Below are 20493 nucleotides of genomic sequence, written 5' to 3' on the forward strand. Positions count from 1 at the left end.
TGTAAATAGATTGCTGTCTGTTCTACAACACAAAGGCACTTCATGATATCACATTCTGCCTGTCGAGGCAATGAAGAAACAAACCTGCATTCTATCACCACTTTACACTGCAATGTTGGCATTTAAGTGATGTAATATTAAACTTCTTGATTTATTAAAGAATTAAAGTGACTGCAGTAATGATGGATGATGTAGATATACTTCACTGCAACTAAAATCTTGGGTAGTTCAGTCAAATCGAGCATTGGACATGGAACCAAAGATTCTTGGAGGAAACCAATGTAAGCAGGTCTCCCTAACCCTGGCATTGATCCAAGCCAATGCTGATGGTTGATCAACTTATCTATTTCATCAATGAGTCTGTAATGTACAGATTTGTCTTCAGTTCTGGGAACCAAAGCCCTAATCTGTAGAGTTGTCCGAACTGGGTAAGTACTGCATTTTGTTTTGGCTGTAACAATTATCAAATCTAAACTTTGCAACAATATTGTGCTTATAACTCAATCACAGTGACTTTTTTTAGCAAATGCAATACAGTACTTCACATCTACCAGGATTGATAATACTTTCCAGAATTAGGCAATTAGGATACGTCCCTCCAGGGAGAGAGTGTGCATTCCATTCCGATAAACATCTCTGGAATTTCCATGTATAGGTGGGATGAGTGGAACTATCAGTTTGGTTTGGATACTCTTAAGCATGGATTCTACGTGGTCAGACACCAAAAAAAAAGCCGATTATGTACTTGTTCACTGTTTAAAAAACCTTTTGCATGATACCCAATGTATTGACATATAACATTCGCATAAATTTTAGCATTATCCAAAGATTATGCATTCTACTCAATATTCTTCATTGGAATTAACGGTAAATAATGTGGACATCAGAGTTTCTGAAGTTTATCCATCTAGGATTCCAGTAGTCACTGAATTAAGTATTGCTTGGAGCTATTTTCTGTTTTCTGCTGTCATGTCAATTTTTTGTTCAATTTCCAACTTTTCCCTTCTTCCCATAAATTTTCACTTTATATATTTCATTTCTAAGGGAACTTATTAAATACTTCCTGCAAGCCAAGATATATTGGAAGTGATATGCTGCTAAATGTAGTGATTTCAACATTATATGCTTACAGTGAGATTTTCCCATTTAGAGGCATAAATCTTCAGAATCGCTGCATTAGCAGAAAGTGAAATATTTTTCCCATTTAAGTTCTAGAAGTGTAAAATTAATAAAAGAACCTTTGTCCACAGGAAAAGCAAGCAGTTATTAGAAACATATATTTAAAATTAGATATATTCTCATTGTACCTATTAATCATATTGGAATGAAACGAGTCAGAAAACCAATCTGGTTTCAATTCAATTTTCAAAAGAAATTTAGTAATTTGCAGTTGTTTGATGGAAAGAAGCCCCCGCCTAGCCAAGGGATGGGACCAAACAGAAGGTGTTACTGGATTTTCTGTCCACAAGATTCAGCAGCTCTCCAGTAATTCTTCAAGTGGGAGCTCAGCCCAATGAGGGCATCACAGTCGAACTGAATCCCATTCTCACCAAATCTTCACATGTACTCACACAGCACTGGATACTGGACGCAGGGATCTCATTTTCAGCAGCGTGTGGAACCCAGAACTGAGCTCGTAAATGATGAGCACCAAAGTGAGTAGCTGCGCCGAAAATAAAATACTGATTTGTGCAATTTTTCAGATCCCCGTCTCCCAATTTTTACCGCCATCTTTGACCTTCCGACATCTGCGGCTTACTGCCGCACCACCGAAATACTGAAACCTGTACCCATTTGTGTCACCTGACGGGCCCTTTTTTTAAAAAAAAATTAAAAAACGAAAAAAAAATGATAAGATTTTAGTTGAGACCTGTTCTGCCCTTGGCATTGTCATGTCTGCTTGGGAACTGAAAAAAAAATCAATCAGTCTCCCTGGTTTAAACCCCCCAACCCCCTTCCCCCAAAAAACATACATACTTTCTGATCATTCCTCTCTGCCATTTAATAATAACAACAACAACAACAAAGCAAGAATTGTTTTGACTGTTTGGGGATAGAAGCCTGGGGTCCAGCAACATACCCCAGAAGTATATTACTACAACCTTTTTTTTTAAAGCTTGGTGCATCCATTGTGGAGTCCTGTAGCTCAGTGGTTAGAGCACTCGCTTTGCCAGCGAGAGACCCGAGTTCAATCCCCGGCAGGTCAGGGCGCAGCCTCGGGCAAGTTTCCTTACTCCACACACAGAGGCCTAATAACAATCCCTCCAAAAAACCAAAACAATAATAAATTGGTCATTTTCAATCCACGGCTGTCTGCGGGGACGCTGCTGTGGCCCAATCGGCCGCCGCGTTCGCCCACAAATATATACGCAGTCAATTCACTTTACAGCGTTGTTCCGTGAAGCGCTTTGGGACGTCCTCCCCCGACGTGAAAAGCGCTACATCAAATGCAAATGCAAATATTATTATTATTAATAGTAGTAGTAGTGTTATCATTGACAAGAGTCTCTCTCTCTGGTCATGTTTCCCAACCAGCAGCAGCAGGTCACCCTCAGCTGGAGGGCGGAGCAACGGCTGTCAATCAAACCGACAGGCTCCACCCCCCCCTCCTAGCGCACGCGCAGCTGCCACCACCTCCCTCCTCTCCCCCCCCCCCCCCGCCCGCCCGCATGCGCAGACCCGTCGCTTGTGTAACGGCCATTGTTGTGGGGGGGGAGGGGAGGAGGATGGGAGGCAAGATGGCCGCCTGGCTATCACTGCGGCGTAGGGGCAGCGCGAGGAGCCTCGGGCCTCTGTTGTGGGCCTTCAGGGCCCGGGTGTCCCAGTGGCCGGCACCCGGTCTGACGGCGCGCCCGGAGGGAGCAGCCCAGAGCCGGCCCTCCGCTGGCGGACGCCGCGACTCGAAAAGGCCGCAGTGTGTCGCCAGGAGGTGTCACTGCCATCAGGGCTCAGTTCCTATTTTGAAGGTAAGTGAGAAAGAGCTTCTCTCTTGTTCCTGGTCCCCATCCCGCGGGGCCTCGTCTTCCCTCCTCTTAAAGCTATTTGACTCTCCTTCCCCCCCCCCCCCCCTATTGGGCTAATGCACAGCCAATTCGCTCTACGGTCTATCCTGCGAAGCGCTTTGAGACGTCTTGAATAATAATAATAATAATAGAATAATAATCCCTCCAAAAAAAAACCCAAAACAATAATAAATTGGTCATTTTCAATCTACGACTGTTTGTGGGACATTGTTGTGCGCAATTGGCTGCCGCGTTCGCCCACAAATATACAGTCAATTCACTTTACAGTGTGTTCTGTGAAGCGCTTTGGGACGTCCTCCCGACGTGAAAAGCGCTATATCAAATGCAAGGATTATTATTATTATTATATGTCAAATATAAGGATTATTATTATTATCATTGAGACAGTTCCACAGGTACTCCCACGGAACGTCACCTGGTTTTCTGTCCGAACTTTGAGAGTGTTATTGGACTGTGCAGGCGTCAGGCCAAGCACCGTGCTGTTCCCACGCAGTGTCTGCATCGAAATGCCTTGCATTTGGTATCGCGCCTTATCGGTACACCTTGTCAATACACCTCGAAGCGTTTAACAAGAGGTTTTAGGATAAAGTGCAGTGACTAATTCACGGCAGCCAATTTGCAACAGCGATGTTCCACAAACAGCTATGAAACTCCCTTCTTCTGGTCAGTGCCCATGGGACTTTTACCTATCCAAACAACCTGCAGGACGCTACCCCGCGTGAAGGGCGCTATATAATTGCAAGTTGATTTAACTTCTCATCTGAAAGATGGTACCACTGACTTGCAGTACACCCTCCACACTGCATTGTAGTGTCAGCCGGGCCTATGAGCTCAAAAGTCCCAGCAGGTAGCTTGAAAACACAACATTCTGTCTCAGAGAATAACTAAGAATCGTTGCATTTGATATCGTGCTTTTCACATCAGGGGGGCATCTCTTAAGTGCTTTTAGGTGAGCACGGCAGCCAATTTGTGCACAGCAATATCCAACCAATCAACACAGCTCACCTGATGGCACAGTAAGAAGTAGAGAAACTGATCATTAACAAGTCTGTGCCAGTGTTTCTACTCTGTGCAAACAACTACCCCAGCCTATTCCCCTCTCATATACCCGCTCCCTCATTTATGCGTCAAGTTTTCTCTTAAATACATTGATGCTTTTTGCTTCAATTACAATTTCTGGCAGTGAGTTCCATGTTTGTGCCAACCTCAGCATAAAGAAGCTCTCTAGAAGATTTTATATTGAATTATGTTTGCTTCAGCATATGTGCTTCCAGTAGAGAGGTTGAGGGGTGTCGCTAAATCGTGATTAGGAGTTGGACTCTCTTGCCCAGTATTGTTTAGTCACTCACCAAGGGTACATGTACTCACTGAGCTACAAGGGGGACCCAAAATGTTTAGACAGACTAAAGAGTCTCCATGCTTAATAACTTCTATTGCAGAAAAGATTTAAGTTTTGAATCCATGTGTTCATGTTGGCTTCAAAGATAGATAAATGCAATGGAAAGAGTCTGTGCCACTTTGACAACTTTATTTCATGCTTTTTCTGTTTTTTTACAGAACTTGTTGTCTCGCCCTTTTAGCCCTGAATTCCAGGGAATCGGAAGAACACCATTTTTAAAGCAGCTTTCTCAGGACCCCACAAAACTATTGCAATTATTAGGTAGGTGCGGCAGGTTTTCAAACTTCATTCGGCATTCCACGAATTGGTGCCTTTTATAAAAGCTTTACATTTCTTTAATTTCTAGGAGGCATTTACCATTTTAGAACATCAAAATCCCAGCAAGATAAAAATAAGAATCAAAATCAAGGATCCAAAGGAAAAAGCCCAGAGGAAGATGAAGGTATACATATTTCTTTTTATAGTGCCACTATTGCATGTTTATCTTTGCATTTGAAAATCATCCCTACTATCTGATCTACATGGCTTAGTGCTTCTGGGATATGGGTGGGTTGTCTATCACTTGTGCACTTTATAGTTGTCTTCAGCATCTTTTATTTATATAAACAACTCTCCCTGTATATATTTACCTTTCACCGACGGTCTGGAGCATTTGCCAGTTATTAATATGTTCTCTTTATCCCAAATTTTGACCAAAATATTTCTCCCATTTGTTGCTGCTCCCACCCATTCTTATTGTATTCCCCTTTTCAAAGTCCATTTTAAAAGTTAACTCTTTACATTCTTTGAAAAGTCTTACCTTGTTATTTCTGTTTCTTGTCCTGTTTACTGTTGTGTTTAGTTAAGCGTTTTGCTACTATGTAAATACTAGTAAGATTTGAAGAGAGGATGCCTTTTTTCCCGCACCCTGTCTTGTTCACATTGGACTGGTGGGTTGTCATAACATTGTGGTTTTTTTTGTCTTCACAGAAGAGAAGAGGCGGCGGGAGCAGGAAGATCAAATGTACAAGGAACGGCTCCGAACATTGTTCATCATAGCTGTCATCATGAGCCTCTTAAACTCCATTAGCAGCAGCGGAGGCAACATCTCTTGGAATGACTTTGTTCAGGAAATGTTAGCAAAGGGCGAAGTCTCCAGGGTACAGGTTGTACCAGAGAGTGATGTTGTAGAGATCTACCTGCATCCAGGAGCAGTAGTATTTGGGAGACAGGTAAGAGTTTGGATTAAAATGTTTTTTTCAGAAGAATCCAGATTTAAAGTATTGATTAAATATATGTTTCGAAATAATCATACTACATTTATATAGACATTTTGATGTTTGAATTTATAAAGGAATAATAAACCAATTGTGACCCAAAACATCCTAAATGTTGCTTACCTTAAGATCACTGATGTGGCATCTTCAGCTACCAAACTGCCAGAAATGTAATCTTTTTTAAAATAGGAACATTTCTAGGATCATGGAGTCTCAGTGCTGTTTGATGTTCTTGTGAATGTTAAGAATCGGACAAAAACCATTGCAAATCGATCCTTCAACTGCTTTTGTTGTGTGGGTCATTGGTGTGGGAATAGTGCTTTTGGGGAGTCAAATATTATTATTTGTTATTTATGTTAAACCGAGAGTGTAGATATGGTGGTATTTTCAGAATTAGTCAGAGTATAATTGGGATTTTCTGCAGACCTAGTTCATCCTCTTCATTACTAAATCAATCCTTAATTTCCAACTGCAGCACCAGTTTGCACCAGTTAAGTTCTTTTTTATGTTTAGTGAAGTATTGGAACAGTTAGCTGGAGACGTTGCTATGGTTGCCTGAGTGTCACTTGGCAGAGAAGGGAAGTGTTGTGTTTACAATCACGAGTCTCTTGTTCGAATCTCTAAAATGATCAGTGCTGACCATATGACCCTTGTTCACTGGTGACAAAGAAAATTAATCTTTGTTCTGTGTATCTTTTCTCATTGTTGGTTAGGCTGGTGATCCGGTCCCCAGGCTGTTTGCAATGTGGCTCTTTAGTACAGCTGCGTTGGACTGAGCGCAATTTGTTGGTTATATGTCACAAGAAATTGTGTATGGTATTATTTAGTCAATTTTCCCTCTCCTGAAAGCTCTGCCTTTGGTTTTGTAACTGCCTTATCCTCGCACATTGAGCAAAATTCATTGGATGGTGTTGAGCAGAAGTCCTGACTGAATTTCCTCTCTCCCCACCCCCCCCATTCAGTCCAATATGTCAAGTTTAATTATAACAATCCAAATGTTACCCCCAATCTCAGATGTGCTTACTTACGCAGACCAGGATTTAAAACTGTCTAGTGTTTATGGCTTCATGCTATGCTGGTCCGTGTCTTTACCCACTAGAGTGTCAGGGAAGGTTGGTGAGGATTATCATAATGTCACATAAGAGTAATCCTTGACAGTTGGTAGCTCATGTGAATCTATTTTGATGTGCTTGTTTACGTGCTGATCCCTGGGGAGTCTATGACTTTTTTGGCTGCTATCTAATTGTATTATGGAGGGTTTGTGCAGGGACACAGCTATGAAGAAAACAACAAAAAAGGGCACAGGAAGAATCTGAAAACGCACATGGCTTGTGTAAGATTATTGATAGATTTCAACTATTTCTCTTTTGTAGAGGCTAGCATTGATGTACAGAATGCAGGTTGCAAATATTGATAAGTTTGAAGAGAAGCTGCGGGCGGTTGAGAATGAACTTGGGATTGATGGAAAGGACAGAATCCCGGTCTCGTACAAACGTACTGGTTTCTTTGGAAAGTGAGTTGCATGTTTTTCTTCTGTAATTATGAAAGCCGTAAGGTGTTATGTAATGTGAATCTTTCTCATTAAGATGCTGTGCACTTTTGATGTATTCTGTTTTTACAGCTTTTCAACATTCAGAGTTTCTCTTCTTACATTCTCAAAGGCTATATAAAGTTTAGCTCTGGAGTTATGCAAATCAAAGCAATATAGAAATGAATAGTTTTAAATTATGTATTTCCACTTTGAGGACCTGGATTTTAATACAAAGAGGCACAAACTTAAGTTTTTACAGTTCAAATAGTAAAAAAAAGTTAGGACTTTTTCCGTAAAAGAAATCTGTCCATTTGATATCGGATCATTCAAACTCAAATGTATTTTTTTGAAAAGTAAAATAATGCTTTGTGTAATTTAAATAGAATGGAACTGTCACAATTCTCTTCTGCGAATACAGTTGCAAAGCTCAGGTTTGTTTTTTTGTCAAATAATTATAACTCGCTAATCTTTGAAACTCTTGCTTATTTCCAGTGCACTTTATGCTCTGGGAATGGCTGCAGTGGGAGTGGCCATTCTGTGGTATATATTCCGTCTGGCAGGAATGGCTGGAAGAGAAGGTGGATTTAGTGCTTTTGTAAGTGAAAGTTAAGCTGTCACTTAAGAACTGTTTGAGAATATACTTTACAAACTGTTAAAAAAAAGTGAATGTTGTTTCATACCGATCAAAAAGAGCTTGTAACCTGCTGGAGATTTCTGAAATTCAGGAACCTGAGTGAGGGCCTTTTTACTTCATTTATTTGCCTTCCCCTTTCTTTGCCAATCACTGCTTGTTAGTGCAGCTTGATGGGAAAACGACTGAGCAGCTCTTTATGCATGCTGGAGGTGACGATCACAAACACTGCTGCAGTATGCACAGAACCAATGACTTGAGGCAAAGAGATCTCAGACATTTTGAGTAGTCAGCCACCAGTGCTTGAAAAGAACTAGATGGGATCTTTTTCTTCGAGAAGGGAGAAAAATTCCCACAGTAGCAGTGAGTAGCTGTCACTTAAGAACTGTTTGAGAATATACTTTACAAACTGTAAAAAAAAAGTTTGTGTTTTATGTTTCACACTCTGAACTGCTTTTGCCTAGGCATGAGAAGAGATCACTTTCATTCTCTATGTGACCAGCTGAAAGTAGTCTGTTAACAATTGTTGGCAGGTCCAAAAGCTTTTAAAGAACCATATTAAAGTCCAATTTTACAGGGGTTGCAAATTGATTTCCTGGTAAAACAATCCCCACAAAGTGCTTTTGGCAGGTTGTCTCCAGTGTACATTGTTTTGTGATGATTCATTTCAAGACTAATTTATACTATAATTTTAGACATCATTGTAATTGCTTATGTTTTGTATATTAGGAATCAGCATATCCTGGCAGTGGACACCAGAAAATATCCTCTGGACGATTCAGAAATTAAGTTCCAATAAATTAGATTCCAAAGTAGGATGGGGAATAAAAAGAAAGGGTGTTGACTGCCAGGTTGTAATTATACAGGTTGTAGGTTTTCTCCCCTTGACTGATGGTTGTCCTTGATTTACTGACACAGAACCAACTGAAAACCGCTCGTTTCACTATTGTGGATGGGAAATCTGGGAAAGGTGTTACCTTCAAGGATGTAGCAGGAATGCACGAGGCAAAACAAGAAGTGAAGGAATTTGTGGACTACCTGAAGGTAAGATGCTTTATGCAAAGAAACATAAATAGTAGTGTAAATACTGCAGTTTCCTTTATTGGCAAAATTTTAGAGCCGTTGAGAAATATTAGTCAAAATAAATGACTAGACACAACTATCAATTCAAGCAGTAATGTAATTTGACGAACGCAACAAAAATTTTATTCTCTTTTCTCAGAGTCCAGAGCGCTACCTACAGCTTGGTGCCAAAGTTCCGAGGGGGTCTCTGTTGCTCGGACCACCAGGGTGTGGGAAAACTCTCCTGGCGAAAGCTGTCGCTTCAGAAGCTCAGGTTCCTTTCCTTGCCATGGCTGGGTCGGAGTTTGTTGAGGTGATCGGTGGTGAGAAGTAGTTTTATCTCTTATAAAATTCAATATGCCTTTAAATTTATGGGATGATAATTCCTTGGGAGTTGCTGGCAAAGCAAAGTCCCGATAATGTCCACTAGCATTAATTTTTTCTCAGATTAGCAGAAAAGGTATGCCTATTAATGTGCATAATATATTTTGTGTCCAGTCCATTTAATGCCTGACTTCTTGCTAAAGAAGTGTTAGAAAAGGAAATTGTTTTTTTAACAGCAGAGATATAATTACCACGAGTGAGCCTTGATAAGAGGCATCCCTGAGGGGTAAATAAAATGTTAATTGAGCTTGAGGAGGTGAACCAAAACAATACTGTCAGATACGCCGGGTCAGCAAAACAAGAGAGCAGAGATTCAGAGCAGCAACCGGCAGTTTCAGTACTGACCCCAGGATGCATTACTTTACCCAGAAGATAACTATGGACAAACAGATTACAAGAAAGGGTTATTGAGGCCAGGACGCTAGGAGGCCAGATGGTTTAAGAAACCACTTGATGCTATAATGGGAGGATGGTGGGGTGGGTATGCTGGAAGGAGATCTAATGGACCAAAGGGTTTTCTTCATCTGAACTGATGTTTTGATCTTATGACTTCTTAATTTGTCCAAAAATGCTTTCAGAAATTTTGCATATAAACATTACCTCTAAGTCACCCCCTCAGCTTTTATAACTCTTATCCTGACCAATTGTGTTTTTTTATATATGCATATTATATATGTAAATGTACCGTGGTTATAGAATGCCTACTATTTATGTGTTTAATTTTGTGAGCAATTATCTGGCATGGTATTCGTAAATAGTTTTCACTCATCAATTCTGCAATCCTTTGTGTAACCCAATCTGATCGTGTTGACTGCACAAACCAACATATCAGTCTACAATCACATCCCTTGCATTGTTTAAAAGCTTACTCCTTCATAGTAATACAATTGAAAGCTGGAAAGTAATGCTCTTGTAATATAATAACTATGACTTAATAGGAATTCTAACTACAATCACTACAATCTACTTTCCACTGATTAATGCAGGAGAAATTTCAATTCACCGGGTTAGTTAAAAGATAAAAGCAAATAGAAAATTTAAAGGAATCATCTAATCTTTTTTTGGAGGGGCTGTTAAGGTCACTCTAAGGGCCCTCCTTGGGAAGTGGAGGATTTAAATCCCTTGTATTGGGGACTGCACCTTGCTCTGTTTAGTTCTCAATACTGGTCACTAAATGCAAAGAGATCCAAAATCTATTCACCAGCTCTTATTAAACTGAAGTGAAAAGCTTTGGGAAAGATCCAGTTTGATCCCTTAAGTGCCTTGAGTGCACACCAATAATGCTTTGTTCATTGGCTGTATCTACCCTCAGTCAGTTGTGGAGACTGATGATCAAAGCCTTTGCCATAACCTTTAAACCTCAGTAAAAGCTTGAATGAAGTTACTTACCCTCTCCTCCCTCCCACCCCCTACCCTGACAATCAATTTGTGTTTGCTTTTAAAAGATAACCGCTCCACTCTCAATTTACAATTGGGGGGAGGGGGTGAGACCGACTACTACTAATGTTACTGCCATATTTTATAAATGTATTTATTGTAATGATGGAGAGAGCTGGTCAGGGATCAGGCAAAAAAAGTCGATCTTTTAATAAGAATGCAGAATTGTAACATGGGAGGATGGGGATATTTAGAAGTTCATTTTTTACACAGGAATTACTACTTAGAATAACAATTTAACCATAATTCTCCAAATAAAGTACCAACCCGACCAGTTAACTGACATTCCATCTTTATGTAAAATAATTTCCTCATATTGAGTATCTGTTTCCTTGCTAAATTAATGTTTAATGGAATACGATACAGTTTGACTAATTATTCACTTGTCAGAACATGCATGAATGTTTCCTTTGGAGTTTGAATAAATGGCATCTCTCTCCAGACTTTGGATTGCATTGTTAAACACATTTTTCACTGCTGCATTACAATTTATTGCGATTGCATTGACAAACCTTTCAGAGTACTGTATATAAAAAAACTTTACTTATGTACAACTTGCTATTTTATTGCTCTTTTACTTTTGTTCTAAATAATCTTTCAACTTTCATCCTTAACTCTAGGCTTGGGTGCTGCAAGGGTGAGGAGTCTCTTTAAGGAGGCCCGGGCTCGAGCCCCCTGCATTGTTTACATTGATGAAATTGATGCAGTGGGCAAAAAGCGTTCTGCCAACATGTCTGGATTTGCTAACACTGAGGAGGAGCAAACACTGAATCAACTGTTAGTGGAAATGGATGGTGGGTGTTTCACTGCAGTACATAGTTTGTATATAAGCATCAATCTGTAGTAGTGTCAATTCATTATTTAAGTGTGTTACATCTTGGCATTCTGTAATAATCCATAGTAGTAGTAATAATGATCCTTGCAATTCATATAGTGCCTTACCACATTGTTGAGATCAATGTGATAAGAATACATTGTAAAGTGAATTGACTGTATATTTTGTGAGTGAAAACTTATAGTATGAGAAATGTATTCTTAAACTTGCAGAATATTTGTACGTTGGGTTAACTTTCACATGCTGAAGCAGCTTGGATCTCCTTTGCTGAAATACTGACTTTCAGACGGTTAAATTTAATTCAATAGTGACTGACTGGGCTGAGTGGTTATACTGTGTTCCACAATCCTCTGGTGTCCAGATGGCAGCAACATTAGGATTCTAGAACAATGGTGCTTCAGTTCTCAATGTGAAATGCAGGAGTGAAGGATCTCATTAATATTGAAAGTACGACTGAAATTGAGATTATTCACTAGAGTTGAAAAGCCTAGCAGATTTTCAGTCATTCTGGTTCAGACCAGACCAGATCAAGTCTCCCTCTGAAATTCTAATGCAGTCACCGATTGGTGTGTACCATATGTCAGTAGTTCTGTAACGAGAAGCTTAGGCTGATAGTTTGTCCTTTCCTGTCAAGTGAATGTCTGATAAGTATATAAAATTCTGCGTTGCGTCAACTGTTAGAGGAATATCAGTGTAGCCTCAATTGCTTTGTGCAAATGAACACTTTTGTTCTGCATAGGCATATTTATTTTGATTTTAACCATTTATTTTTCTTTGAGCAGGAATGGGTACAACTGATCATGTGATAGTTCTGGCATCAACCAATCGTGCAGACATTTTGGACAATGCCCTAATGAGACCAGGCCGGCTGGATCGACATATATTTATTGATTTTCCAACATTACAGGTAATCACGGAAAGCAGCAAAAAGTAATTATTGCAGATAAAAGTAAAAATGAAAATAACTTTTCCCAAATTGTACTTTCAGCACCTTGTGTCCTCCTCCCGATGTGAAAGGTGCTTTACAAATGTAATTTTGTTGTTAACTTCAGACTGCTAACGGGTACAATAAACCTGTAGTGCTGTGCTGATCAATGTGCTACATATTGATTTCCAAAATAACAGTGCTGAGCTACTGAAATACCATGTGTATTTTTCCTCCTGTAATAACAACACTACAAAAAAGCTAAGAATAAACATACATTGGTATTTTAGCACTGCTTTTTTTATCGCATTTACAACAATGTGAAAGGAATAATTTAAGATATTTCAAACTTACATTGCAGGTTTATACTTAGAATGCAGCTTGCTTAGCAATTGTGAAATGAATCCAGGAGTAACTGGAAAGTACAGATATCTGATAGTATGCCATGATGTTGTTTTGAACAAAAGTTAATCTGTTATCTACTGTGAACGGATTCAATTAGTCCAAGTAAAATTTGGAAATTTTGTGGATTTTTCAACCAAGAGCAGGAAACAAAATCAAACTTGGTGTCATTATTCATAGTACTGATAAAGAAAATATAATTCAGCAGAAGCTCGCACGTCTGAAAGTCAGTAGCATTTAGGAATATAAAGAGGCATTTACAAGTTGCAAAGGATGTATTGTCCACTGAACTTTCCACTTAGCAGATTCTACTCCTCATACTTGCTATCTATTTTTATAATCTTCAGTGAGACTGATCTTAAGTTAACCTTTCGAAACAATGGACACATTTGTGTATGTGTTGGGATCCTTTTTGCCTGTACCACGCACTAAAATAGGTTGTGAATGGCAACTTAAAATATCAGAACCTGGACTGAAAATTGTGATTTTCGATGTTATTTAACACCGGAGTTCATTATTGAAAAGTAATGGAAAGAATGAAGCTGTACAATATTTGGAATGCTATCACTAATGAGAACACATTTTAGTCGAGGCTAAGGATATATAAGGATATTAAGACAAAATTGAAGCCAACATTTTTTGACCATATGCAAACATATGGATACTTGTCCATACTTGTCTAGAAACTCCCCAGGATCTGTTTGAGCTAAGATTCCTGCAGAGATTGTACCAGAGATTTTTAGTTAAATTAAGTCTTAACTTTTTTAAAAAAGAGACAAGCTGCTTAGGGAGATATCTGCTGTACGTCGGACGCAATGGATATCATGTTAATTATGCTCATTTATATCAAAGCTGGCATTGGGAAAGAATTAACAAACTAACCATATCGTGATTGTGATGCCCCGGGGCCGAGCCGGGGGGAGGGGGAGGAAGGTGACCAAAGGCGCGGTCGAAAAGAAAGGTCTTCAGCAGAGACCTGAAAATAGGAAGAGAGGGAGCGAGACGAAGGGAGTGTGGAAAGCAGTTCCAGAGCCTCGGGGCGTAGTGGCTGAAGGCACGGCCGCCGAGGGTGGAGCGGAGGGCGGGGAGGGGAGAGGAGGCCAGACCCGGAGGAACGGAGGCAACGGAGGAGAGAGGTCAGAGAATGGGGTCTGCAGAGGAGTGTAGGGACTTGAATACAACGGTGAGGATTACCCTACATTGTAGTGCTGCATTGCCCTCTAGTGGCCATTTAACCATTTAATCGCTGTTGAGCGATCAGCCTATAAACTAATTTGTTAAGAATGTGCGAGGTATGCTCTCCAAAAGTAGGAAGAACCGTGCTCCATTTTGATCACGTATACTGTCATTGTCAGTGCACACGCGTAGCCTCTGGTTTCATTTTTCCTTAACTTTACATTTTTAGGAGAGGAAGGAGATCTTTGAGCAGCATTTGAAGAGTCTCAAATTAACTCGACCAGCCAGTTTTTATTCCCAACGACTGGCTGAGCTTGCGCCAGGATTCAGTGGTAAGACTGTACCACTTACTAAGTAAAATGTAGGATTTAATTTCGGTCTTTAGGAGTCTTGTTGCAAGTTTAAAGTTTATTGTGTCTTGCCTTTAGGGTCAGAAGATTGTGGCTTCTGAAAACACATCGTGGCCTGACCTTATAATTTGCCCTGACACTTTAGTCTGTTGGAGGTGCTGATCTTCTGATGAGATGTTTAAACAAAGTCCACAAAACCTCCAGTTAACCTTCCAGTTAAATCATTTTAACTATATTTTCATCTCCCTGATATCATCTTAATGAATCCATACCATCTCCAGCCCTCTGGAGAATGGGATCTAAATTGTGTCAATTTGAGAATTGTTCATTTATGTGTATTCTGATTTCTGTTCCTCAGTCCACCCTCTTTCGATGCTGCCATTTGGCTTTTATTTCTCACATTCATTATGTTGCAAATGCCTTTTAAAAAAAATCTATATAGTTTCCTCTGTGTTCCCTTTATCTCGATGTTCTGTAATTTCCTCAAGTGTGGCCAAATTGGTCAAGCATGGTTTGCCCTTCACACATTCATGTTAATTGTTCCTAATTAGTTTATGGTTTTCTAAGTGTTTGCTAATTCCATTCCTCATTGTAGAAATCAGAGCAAATCGCTGGCCTCCAACCAATTTGAGATGTCACCTGAACTTCAGTTAAAAAGTTCTTATCAAAAGTTCTATCTTAGATATCTTTACAACATCAACATATTCAGAATTGACAGTCACTTATTGGATTTTTTGGAATATACACCTCAGTAGAAATTTAACATGTATTGAAAATTGGCAACTAAAATCTTAAGATAGCAGCAAGGTGTGGTAATTAATTTTTGTATGGGCAATTACTACAATAACCTTCGAAGAAAGAAATTTATACTCAAGTAATCAAATTATTTTAATAATAGGTGCAGACATTGCCAACATTTGCAATGAAGCAGCATTACATGCAGCAAGGGAAGGTCAAAAATCTGTTGATACCTCCAGCTTTGAATATGCAGTAGAGAGAATCCTAGCAGGTATGTCTGTTTTCCATTCACTAAATTCTTTGTGAAATAGTATACTTCATATATTTTTGTGTGTGTTATACATAATATTAAAAACAATTGAAATGTGTAGTGTTTTGTATTCTTTAATTTCTCTCCATAGGCAATGCATGATCATGTTTTGTAAGCTACAAGTCAAATTGGTGAGTATTACTAACATTCATGTCTTACTTCTAGGTGCTGCCAAGAAAAGTAAAATTCTGTCCAAGGAAGAACAGCGAATAGTGGCTTTCCATGAGTCAGGACATGCCCTCGTGGGCTGGCTTCTTGAAAACACAGAAGCCGTGTTGAAGGTCTGCTTTATTAATTGATTCTAAATCAATGTTAATAATTGTGTGTATTTGTATTTAAGTGTGTATGAGCACACATTTTTCAGTGAACCCGACTCTGTTTGGTAATTATGGTCTGTGTGCTTTAGCTGTGCACCAGGCAAAGACACTTTTCATTAGTCCATTGTGTGTAAAACAATACTCATTTATTAAGATGCAACATTTCAGGAATAATACATTCAACATTTTTATTTGTATATCCTGCAGATTCCTAAGCTTCAGTGTAATAACCTAAAATCATATATAGATTCTCCAGTTAACTACATCATGAGTATATTTGAAACACAAACAGTAAATGGCACATTCAGTTTCTGAAGTGCTTAATGAAAATCTAATCTTTTTTGCTTTATAGATCTCCATAGCTCCACGAACAAACGCTGCTTTGGGATTCTCGCAGATGTTGCCACGAGATCAGCACCTTTTTACCAAAGAGCAGCTTATTGAGCGGATGTGTATGGCTCTAGGAGGTCGAGTCGCAGAAGCCATCACCTTTAATAAGGTCACAACAGGTATAATTTCCTAAGCCTAAAATAATGTTTATGGGTCACTTTCCTTATTAATCTCTTATCAGTGTTGTTATTGACTGGTTTGTTGAGTTGCTTTTATTCTATTTGTCTCGTATTCTCTAAATCCCTTTCTCTGTCTTTGAAGAGGGTGCTCTTCTGAAATTAGGGGTGTATCATTGTTGAGTAGTGTAATTTATACATGATTTTTTATTAGAAATACAAAACTTAACCCAAACAACCTGCAGACAAGACTGAGATATATTGGTTAATGTTCCAAGTAGTGTATTCTTTCACGGGCAGGTGCTCAGGACGACTTACGGAAGACGACAAAAGTTGCTTATTCCATGGTGAAATCGTACGGGATGGTTGAAGGAATCGGTCACATTTCGTTCCCTGAAACTGAGGAGAAGGGGGCAATTGGTCGACGCCCTTTCAGTCAAGGTCTTCAGGAGAGGATGGATCACGTAGGTTTTTAAACTAAGATGAGAAGAACTTTTGTGAGTTTACTTTTGTCTGTGTGGACAGGTTGCATATTGGAGTGAATGATGGGATAATAAGGATTGTATGAAGTTTAAACAAATAATATATTTTGCCATTTATAGCATAGATCCTAAAGTGGATGCAGTAGGATGTTGAGGGTTGGGTAGCATCCCTATTTAACAGAGGTATTTCTAACACAGTAATACCACATTGCATCCCATCTACTACCTTTTGCTGACATTGTATGAAGGACGTGGCATCAGAGGTGCTTCTTGCGCATAATTCCATCTGTAGCGGACCTCACGTGTAATGTACATGTGTGCAATAAACAGAAAGTGCTGGCATTGACAACCTAACTGATACACCAAGTAATTGTCTTCACTAACATGTCTACCTCCCCATGGATTAGATTTAATTTTATGCATTTTATAGGAAGCCAAGGTCTTGGTAGCTCATGCTTACAGGAAAACTGAGAAGATCCTGCTGGATAACAAAGCCAAACTTGTTACAGTAAGTTAGATCTGTCCTCACTTAAGAGACTGGGGAGGAATGTATTGCGATGTATCAATCTCCCAATTACCACCACCTATCCCGAAATATACAATAGAAACAAGTGGATTATCAGTATTCAATGGATATTGCACTGATTTGGGGAGAAATTAATTATTGAAAATCTCTCATCCCATTAATGAGAGATTTTCATTTGTGCCTGTCAAAAAGATACCGGCAGGAGATCCATCATACTGGTACTTCTGGCCAGAAAAGACCCACTCGGATGAATTAACCAGCTCATTGTGGTGAGTGGAAATGGGCATCCTTCCCAGTCTTGCATTCTGACTGATGTAATGGCATTAAGAAGCTCAGCATCTATCTGGACTGGACTGGAATCCTGGTCAACAGTGAATAGTTTAATGTTTTGTATTGATTTTAATTGGTATCAGGATTGGCAATGTGTCCAAAATATGATCAATTTACACTTGATGCAATTCTCCCCAGTCCAAAAAAGCCTTCTTATTTGAAAACAGGAAATTTGTTTTATCCTTTTTCTCTTCCCCATTTGCTAGTTTTAATCATAACAAAAGCAGTTGTTTTAATTTTTGTTTATGTGCTGTATCATTCAGTGATTCACTATGTTTAGCTTTATTTATTCTCTGTGCTCTTTTGTGTCTACATTTCAGCTGGCCAACGCGCTTGTGGAAAGAGAAGTTCTAAATTACGATGACATTGAAGCACTTATCGGTAGTCCACCTCACGGCCAGAAGAAAACAATGGCAATGCAAAGCTGGGTTGAGGCTGAAAAAGATAAACAAGACACAGGAGAGGAGGCACCACCACCATCACCAAGGCATGTACAGGAAGATGAGCAAAACACGAACCCAGTCTGAACTGATTATCATTGAATACTGTACACTATACTTGCTTTATGAATAGCAAACCAAGGGATGAATCCACTTTATAAGAACATTTTACAGAACTGGTACCAATGTTCATGCACAACCACGCACTAGGACAGTTAACAGAAGTCTATATTTAATAATTTTCTTAGTTTGTTCCTTTTATTTGCTCTGCTGAAGTCCTCTTCTGCGGGAGTACATTAACTTAGTTGCTTGGACTTTTGTGGTCATTCCTTGTGTAAGCCAATGCAATGAATGTTCTTGGACTATTTGCCAAAGGCTGCAGTACAGCAGGGGTCATTGGGTAGCAATTGGAGGTGGAGGAAGCCTGGTTCTTTTGTTTGTCTGAGGGATTCAAGACTAATTATAATAATAATAATCCTTGCATTTGATATAGTGTTTTTCATGTCTTCTCGACATCTCAAAGCGCTTCACAGAATATGCTCTAAAGTGAATTGACCGTATATTTGTGGGTGAAATGCGGCAGCCAATGGTGCACAGCAGTGTCCCACAAACAAAAGGGATTATTATTATAACACCTGGGATCTGCTCCCTCAGGAAACCAACGTTTGAACAGGAACATTTCTTAATGCAAGGATTATTATTATTACCTGTAGCACCAGTACAACAACATGCTGTACCACTTCTGACCCCACAATGCTTCAAAATTTTCAGTACAAAATCTAAGTGTTCATTACCCAGTATTTGCAGATTGTTCTGCATGACAATGATAGGGTGATGTATCATGTAATATTTTTTCCATACTTTGTTCTGTATCTTTCTGATTCATAATTGTAATTAAACTAAAGTAGGTGTGCTCGAGTTAATGAATGATGAGGGGGTAAGTTGACACTTAAAGCTACAAGTTATGAAAACTTTATCAAAGATTTAAGTTTTTTTATATCAGAGTTATAAATCAAGCATTTAGGTGTGAATTTAAGATTACTGTTGTAAATATTCCTGTAATTTAACTTATTGTATGTACATTTTGAAAAATAAAGCTTAAATTGTTATAATTTTGAAACTGTGTACATACACTAATGTCCCAATGGCACTGAGGGAACTGTTATTATATTAAGAGGCTCATGATCAAGTTTGGTTGCAATACTTAGGTATAACATCTGTTTCCAGTAGTACATGTTGGCGTATACATTGTTCTAACTCTTATTAGTATTGTTATAATTAACTACAATTATTTACACTTTCTTATCTGATGAATAACTACATTTTGAGATCAGTGTTCACATTTCAAGTAAGTAGATTTTACAAAAATCCTAGCTGAAAGTTATCCAGCCTTAAATTTGATTTTCTTTAAACAGTCACTTGTAGTATACCAGAGGACACCGTAGAAGTGTACCTGGAAAGGAGACTACTTGCAGGAAGTTTGGCAATGAAAATAAAATGGATGCTGCGACCTGAAATAACAATGATTGCTCGGGTTCCACTCGTACTACTGATCTGTTGTAACAAAAGATCTTCTCAGTCATTTTTAGAAAATCATTACATATAATCGTTTGGGATACATGTGGAATGTTTGACAATGTATTTGCCCTTATGTGCTTCCAATTCTGATAGGAATAGAGAGGACTACATCAAATTAGAGATGCAAGGAAATGAAGATGGACAAAGTGAAATGGAACAATGCAGGGGAGAAGAACCACATTTTTGAGAGCAGCAAGAACAAAAGAATTGACTTTGTAAAATGTTAGCCCTCAAATGTGATTTGTATTACATTTTTTTAGGTTTCTTGAGACTTGCTGCTACAGTTTGTATCTTTCAAATGTACAACCAATAGACCAAGCGACGAAATGTGGTCCATTAAAATATTTTTACACTACACATGTTAGACTGGAAATGGTTTAGAGGTAAAAGTTGATCAATTGTGTAACAGCATTATTCCAGCACCAGCCACTACATTAAAGTAGTGTGCAACTCAAATACCTAAACTGCGCAAAATTATTTTAAAATTTAAATGTAATTGTTGGAGTTAGTGTCAGTCACTGAGAAGAGTGGCTCACGTTGTTGCTTGTGTGTAGTTTAGAGTTGAAACTTCTGGCCCATTTAGCAACTGCCTTCTGAGAATAAAAGCACACACAACGGGGTGGATTGATATTGCTGCAGAAAGAAAGAGAAAGAATGACCGGCAGGAAAAAACCGGAGGACAGTAGTTGCAAGGATAGAAGAGGGAGAGAGTGAAGTGAGAGCGACTGAGGGAAACGATGGATAAAGAGATGCAAGTCGACCCGGAGAGACCAGGCAAAGATTTAGGGGTAACGAGCAAACGGAGCGAAGGTCTTCACGCGGCGTATAAAGGAGGAAAATAGGCAAAGGAAACGA

The 20493-nt window shown here is 39.1% G+C and overlaps 1 protein-coding gene across 2 annotated transcripts; it reads left to right on the forward strand.

Annotated features, from left to right (window-relative positions):
• The first annotated feature begins 1623 nt into the window (after positions 1-1623).
• spg7 (SPG7 matrix AAA peptidase subunit, paraplegin) lies at positions 1624-18553 on the forward strand. Of its 2 annotated transcripts, none has more exons than XM_042340353.1 (17): positions 1624-1655; positions 4581-4683; positions 4769-4864; positions 5392-5633; positions 7052-7191; positions 7702-7804; positions 8759-8884; positions 9063-9225; positions 11344-11517; positions 12341-12465; positions 14291-14393; positions 15310-15420; positions 15625-15740; positions 16129-16285; positions 16583-16746; positions 17195-17272; positions 17941-18553. In XM_042340353.1, the coding sequence occupies exons 1-17, from the start codon at positions 1641-1643 to the stop codon at positions 18145-18147; spliced, it is 2223 nt and encodes a 740-aa protein (XP_042196287.1). In that variant the 5' UTR covers positions 1624-1640; the 3' UTR covers positions 18148-18553. The 2 variants fall into 2 exon arrangements, with proteins under 2 accessions (XP_042196287.1, XP_007887529.2); XM_007889338.2 differs by lacking the exon at positions 1624-1655 and adding an exon at positions 2702-2966.
• The last annotated feature ends 1940 nt before the right edge of the window (positions 18554-20493 follow it).

This window comes from Callorhinchus milii, unplaced genomic scaffold, assembly GCF_018977255.1.
Source record: "Callorhinchus milii isolate IMCB2004 unplaced genomic scaffold, IMCB_Cmil_1.0 Scaffold14, whole genome shotgun sequence".
NCBI lineage: Eukaryota > Metazoa > Chordata > Chondrichthyes > Chimaeriformes > Callorhinchidae > Callorhinchus > Callorhinchus milii.